This window comes from Nerophis lumbriciformis, linkage group LG04 (assembly GCF_033978685.3).
Source record: "Nerophis lumbriciformis linkage group LG04, RoL_Nlum_v2.1, whole genome shotgun sequence".
NCBI classification, from domain to species: Eukaryota; Metazoa; Chordata; class Actinopteri; order Syngnathiformes; family Syngnathidae; genus Nerophis; species Nerophis lumbriciformis.
In genome coordinates, this window is record NC_084551.2 from 19,718,654 (window position 1) to 19,725,275 (window position 6,622).

The 6,622-nt window shown below is 39.1% G+C and overlaps 1 protein-coding gene across 1 annotated transcript in view; it reads right to left on the reverse strand.

The window, feature by feature from the left end:
• The window catches only part of LOC133597360 (proline-rich transmembrane protein 1), a 44,602-nt gene extending 39,025 nt beyond the window's left edge, over positions 1-5,577 (reverse strand). Inside the window, exons 1-2 of the mRNA XM_061950233.2 lie at positions 5,233-5,577; positions 4,624-4,851 (exon numbers count right to left, since the gene is read on the reverse strand). Coding sequence (XP_061806217.1) covers positions 4,624-4,851; positions 5,233-5,409 — 405 coding nt within the window. The 5' untranslated portion in view covers positions 5,410-5,577. The remainder of the gene's footprint in view (positions 1-4,623; positions 4,852-5,232) is intronic.
• Between the last annotated feature and the right edge of the window lie 1,045 nt (positions 5,578-6,622).

Consider the following 6,622-nt stretch of genomic DNA (forward strand, 5'->3'; position numbering starts at 1 on the left):
CAATGCGTCTCCCATAAAAATGTGACCTCGGACTATGTTAAGGTAACGTGCGGAGTTCCTCAGGGCTCGGTTCTTGGCCCTGCACTCTTTAGTATTTACATGCTGCCGCTAGGCGACATCATACGCAAATACGGTGTTAGCTTTCATTGTTATGCTGATGACACCCAACTCTACATGCCCCTAAAGCTGACCAACACGCCGGATTGTAGTCAGCTGGAGGCGTGTCTTAATGAAATTAAACAATGGATGTCCGCTAACTTCTTGCAACTCAACGCCAAGAAAACGGAAATGCTGATTATCGGTCCTGCTAAACACCGACATTTATTTAATAATACCACCTTAACATTTGACAACCAAACAATTACACAAGGCGAATCAGTAAAGAATCTGGGTATTATCTTCGACCCAACTCTCTCGTTTGAGTCACACATTAAGAGTGTTACTAAAACGGCCTTCTTTCATCTCCGTAATATCGCTAAAATTCGTTCTATTTTATCCACTAGCGACGCTGAGATCATTATTCATGCGTTCGTTACGTCTCGTCTCGACTATTGTAACGTATTATTTTCGGGGCTCCCTATGTCTAGCATTAAAAAATTACAGTTGGTACAAAATGCGGCTGCTAGACTTTTGACAAGAACAAGAAAGTTTGATCATATTACGCCTGTACTGGCTCACCTGCACTGGCTTCCTGTGCACTTAAGATGTGACTTTAAGGTTTTACTACTTACGTATAAAATACTACACGGTCTAGCTCCGTCCTATCTTGTCGATTGCATTGTACCATATGTCCCGGCAAGAAATCTGCATTCAAAGAACTCCGGCTTATTAGTGATTCCCAGAGCCCAAAAAAAGTCTGCGGGCTATAGAGCGTTTTCTATTCGGGCTCCAGTACTATGGAATGCCCTCCCGGTAACAATTAGAGATGCTACCTCAGTAGAAGCATTTAAGTCCCATCTTAAAACTCATTTGTATACTCTAGCCTTTAAATAGCCCCCCTGTTAGACCAGTTGATCTGCCGTTTCTTTTCTTTTCTCCTCTGCTCCCCTTTTCCTTGAGGGGGGGGGGGCACAGGTCCGGTGGTCATGGATGAAGTGCTGGCTGTCCAGAGTCGGGACCCGGGGTGGACCGCTCGCCTGTGCATCGGCAGGGAACATCTCTGCGCTGCTGACCCGTCTCCGCTCGGGATGGTGTCCTGCTGGCCCCACTATGGACTGGACTCTTACTATTATGTTGGATCCACTATGGACTGGACTCTCACAATATTATGTCAGACCCACTCGACATCCATTGCTTTCGGTCTCCCCTAGAGGGGAGGGGTTACCCACATATGCGGTCCTCTCCAAGGTTTCTCATAGTCATTCACATCGACGTCCCACTGGGGTGAGTTTTTCCTTGCCCGTATGTGGGCTTTGTACCGAGGATGTCGTTGTGGCTTGTGCAGCCCTTTGAGACACTTGTGATTTAGGGCTATATAAATAAAGATTGATTGATTGATTGATTGATGCGAATGCTCCCATTAAAATCTCCTGATGATTGAGGGTACCCCCCTCATGAAACAGGCCTGTAGAGATGAAATAGTCTTGTGATTTTTTTTCCCACACATAAATATATATATATATATATATATATATATATATATATATATACATATATATGTGTATATGTATATATATATATATATACGGTATATATATATATATATATACATATACACACATATATATATATATATATATATATATATATATATATATATATATATATATATATATATATATATATATATATATATATATCAAAATATTATATATATGTATATGTTAAATATACATTCAGTTAAGTGTATTTAAACGTATATATATTATATATATATATTTGTTAAATATACATTCAGTTAAGTGTATTTAAACTGACAATGTAAACATCCAGTGTAACAAATGTAAAACAATAATGTTCATGTTAGTGTCTTTAAATTTGTAACTTCAGAGAAACACTGTCCTCTGTTATGGACATTTTTTATCACTTTGGAAAATGCCGATTCTCCGAAAAGTAAACTGATAATTTAGCGTTTAATAATGTAAATATCTCACAAATTAATGGCTTGCCGGTAACAAATGTATTTTACGGGTGAGGGTTTATAAAGTAGCTTCTCATACTACTTGTTTTCCCCGCAGTGCAGAGTCACCACATTTTTGGGAGATGTTGTTTACTTCCAGACCGGCCAATTAAAAAGTTCCAGCAAAAAACTACACCGACCAAGTTTTCATTTTTATACCGTCACACATCATATATACCGCGGTATTTAAAATACTGTTAGACCCCTACTAATATCATATATATCTGATTTAAAACACTAAAACACCTACAAAGTTTGCGAGTGAATAGATATAATCAAAATAGTATCAATCTCACAGAGATTACCCGGCCATTTTGAGAGATAATGAGCAAGCCAGTCGCGTGATCCTGGACGTAGAGGTGGGAACCACAGATCCCTTCAACACCAACAACAATGCTAATCAATCAGATTTTGTGAGAGCCAATAACGATTACTTTTGGAAAAATTATGATCCAGGACCTTATATTGTTTAGCCTGAATATAAGGAGGGTGAGCTACAAGATTTAGAAGCTGTGGACTAAACAGATCAAGCTTTATTGAAACATTATAACATCTAACATATAGCACTATTGTTAAGTGCTAAACAAGAAATACAAATAACAATAAAACTTTTAACAGTCGCTCACTGTACAATGTCTGCTCTCACTGCAATGACAACTGATTAGCTGTTCATATCTTACCGTTTAGATGGAGAGTTAATCATAATCCACAAGAAGGGTTAAAAGGAAACGTTGCTGCCTACGGACACCGGCTTCGGTTGTTGAGTCTTTGTCTCAACCTCCGGGTATAAATTAAATGTCACAGATGAACAACTTCTAGATTCATAGCTGAATACTCCTGTTATCTAGATGAGAGGCATGATTTATTAATCTGGATTCTACAATAACTTTGACGAGCCGAGACGTGATGCAGCAGCAGCAGCAGCAGCAGGACACCGGCCGGCTCAATGCGACAGCATAAGCAAGTTAGCTCTCAGCTATCAATGCGCCACTAAAAAATAGTTTGTCTGCGTTAGCGCTTACAATAACAATATTGCTAATATTTGGTTGATATTCTGGTCATGATATGTGGGTTTTGGATGGTTATTCAGAGGGCTTTGTGGGTGGAATAGAGAACTCCCATTGACTTAATTGTTTGCGGACATTTTATTTATTTACAACTTAGGATGCATCAAACAAAAACGTACGTGTTCATGTCTTACATAGGGATTGTGAATGATAGACAGTACATCTCTTTCTAATTTTTGCATATTTCCAGTATGGTTAATCTGATAACATTAACGTCCTTTCCCTTTAAGACACGACATACTCCGATCTAAACATATATAAACCTATAGATATTTAATAGTGCACATTGGAGCTACATGTTATGCTTTTTCTTAGTGTCTCTCAGAGTCATCATTGCATACTCAGAGGAAAAGGTGTTTTCATGGTGCGTTCAAGGACTGCTGACCAGAATAGGAAACAATGCCCGCCAGAAAAAAAACCCAAAAACAATAATAACAATAGTGTCATGACCTCCCTGAGGTGTTGTTTTTTCCCCGTGTGTGTGGTATTTAAGTTCTGTACAGTGCTCTTAATTTGTGATGTCACTTCCCGAGTCTGCCACTGAGCGCTAGAAATCAAGCAGTATTTTTAATAAAACTACCCAAAGTGTCCACCTGTTTCCTTGCCGACACTAAATGTATGTGGTCTGGGTCTACAACAGCAGCAGTCATCAGGAGCAGTATTGCTGCCTGTAGGATGCAGAGGTGAAATGGAGAGCGACACTTTATATTACACATTTGTGAGTAATGAGTATTGAAACGATCCAAATAGTAAACTATTGTAATATTTGGTCTGGCAAGCTCAACAGAATAGTCAGAATAGTAGGCAGGCAAAAACTCAACCGGCACTTTTTTAAAGTCTCGTCTCTCGTTCCAACACGGCCATCGTCATTAGCTCTCTTTTTCCCACCAGTCACACATTCCCAGCATTCATAATAATAGCGGTACACCTCACATCCGGTCCAACTGTGGTAAAAACAAAAGGTCTAAGAAAAATATCTTACACTATAAAAATGTTGAATAATGTTCCTATCAAATGTTTACCCCATCTTACATTTGAGATTGTTTATAGGGTTAGGCGAAATAAGTGCTCAACTTCAGCCTAAATTCTTTTGCTCTGTAAAATGATCAATTTATGAATGCAAAACTGTCTGTTTATTTTGTTGACCACTGTACGAAGAAATAATAAACTAACTAACTAACTAACTAAAATTACAGTAAAAGGATCAATGATAACCATTGCGCAGCTTGCAAGCTTAAATATGCAGCCTGCATGGTAGTTTCAAGCAACAAATAGTAAATGACCATGCTGTTTTTGTTACGTAGAGGGCCCCATTGACTAGCTTTGCCTTGGGCCCCCAAATGACAAAACACGCCCCTGCCCACAGGCTACCACACTCCTCAATTGTGTTACGTAATGTGGGTGAGGCGGGTGTACATGCTAGTGATGGTAACTCACATTAATAGAGTAGATAAGGGCAGCAATTCCAAGGGGAAGGCAGCAGCACAACATGGTGAAAATGGAATAGCACCGGTAGTCGTTGACGGGGTTAGCCAACGGGCCACGGGTCACAAACACTGTGGGCTGGACAGTGACCGTGCCCGGCTGGGGTGGATACTGCTGACCTGGCGTGTACTGCTGCTGTCCATACACAGCACTGCCATATGGTGGTGGATAGGGACCATCCTGTTTGTCACACAAAAGATAAATCACTTCCATGAGTCAGCCTTACACCAAGGAACAAAAGTTAACTTTTAGAAGAAATCACGTGACCTTGCAAATTCAAAGCTTTATTAAAAATCTTTGTTCACACTTGTCATGTGATGAGCGAGGAAAATAAATTAACTTCTATATCATTATTACCACTTGTAATATTTGTATGTATTGTAATCATCAACAGTTTAGGTAAATAAGCTACATGAACAACACAGGTATTTTAACACAACTTACTTGTACTGTACATGATCAATTTGATCGAGTGATCAATTCGTTTATTTTCATATCTAAGCACCACATTAGAGAATTATTAAACAAAATAAAATAAATATTTAATTGTTAGCTGCTTACCTGCGACTGAGGAGGATAACCATATCCAGGCTGAGAGTATCCCTGCGTAGGTAGAGGGTAACCCGGCCCAGGCTGAGGGTTTCCTGGGTACGGGTTGTCCTGGTAGGGTGGAAGGGCCGCCTGGCCCATGGAAGACTTCTCTGCCGTCCATTCCTTGGGAGGGGCGCTGGGGTCCATAACGGTTTGCTTTCTTGACCACGCGTTGCAACAAAAAACAACAACCTTGAAGGTGTATAATTGTTTCTTTTTAAATATATTTACCACTTTTTATCGGTCAAAATTTGACTGGCTGTTACTTGGAGAATTGACTAACTGAAATGGGCGTCGATTTTCTTAATAGGATGGTGTGCTGTTCAGTTCTCTGAATTAACGACCCAGTTTCCTCTACAGACTTTCAAAATAAAAGCAATATCAACTGGCGATGGGCGCCCTCTTGTGTTTCATAGAATGTTGGTGCCTTGGTGTTACTATAAAATTATAAACTATATACTACAAAACTTGACATATATTTAATAAGGATTCAAGATGGAAAATATGTAATTATGGGTAACTCGGAGATACATGTAACTTGGGGATACAGCTAAAATTACAACGGATCACTAAAATAAATCACTTATATCCGATTATAATCTGAATTATTATTATTAAGACAACATCAGAATGTATTAGAAACATCACGTCGAGAACTGTTTCCGACTTTTTTTGTTAGCGGCCTGCTGTTGTTGAGCTTGACAATATTCTCTCGCTCATCAAAAACACGCCAACGAGGAGGGAGAAGAAGATGGCGATGAGATGGGGCCCTCATTTCGTAAACAGTTTATGGCTGCACTGTCCTGTACACTCACACACTACAGATGTTGACTGTGTGCTACTGACCTTGACAAATATTATTTACCCACAAAAAGTGGAAAGGCAGCAGTGTAGTCATGACTTGAATGCAAACCTTTAACTTGAACTATTTTACTTTATATATTTGACGTATTTATTTATATTTTTTAGGTTGAATATTTATTTCAGTAGGCTGTCCTTAGTTTTATTCTGCTTTTTTAAAAAGTGCATTTTAACTACTGTGCAGCACTGTGAAACTAAGTATTATTTTTAATTGTATAGTGGACTGGATTGGACTGATGTGTAGTCCACTAGATGGGGCCCAAGTACCATTATTTGCTTTGTGTTTGTTCCATATACTGCAGTGACTGGGCAGGCACGTTAATTCAATGCAAGTTTTCAAGCTGTTTATTGAGAATACAATACAATACTCTCATTTTGTGCAATGAAGCCTTGAATGAGCAGCAGTCACTATAAAATACTGTAAGTTGGTGTTTTGCTGCCATCTGGTAACCAGATGTTTTTGATTCAGCCATCCCATTTAAACACAAGAATACAACAG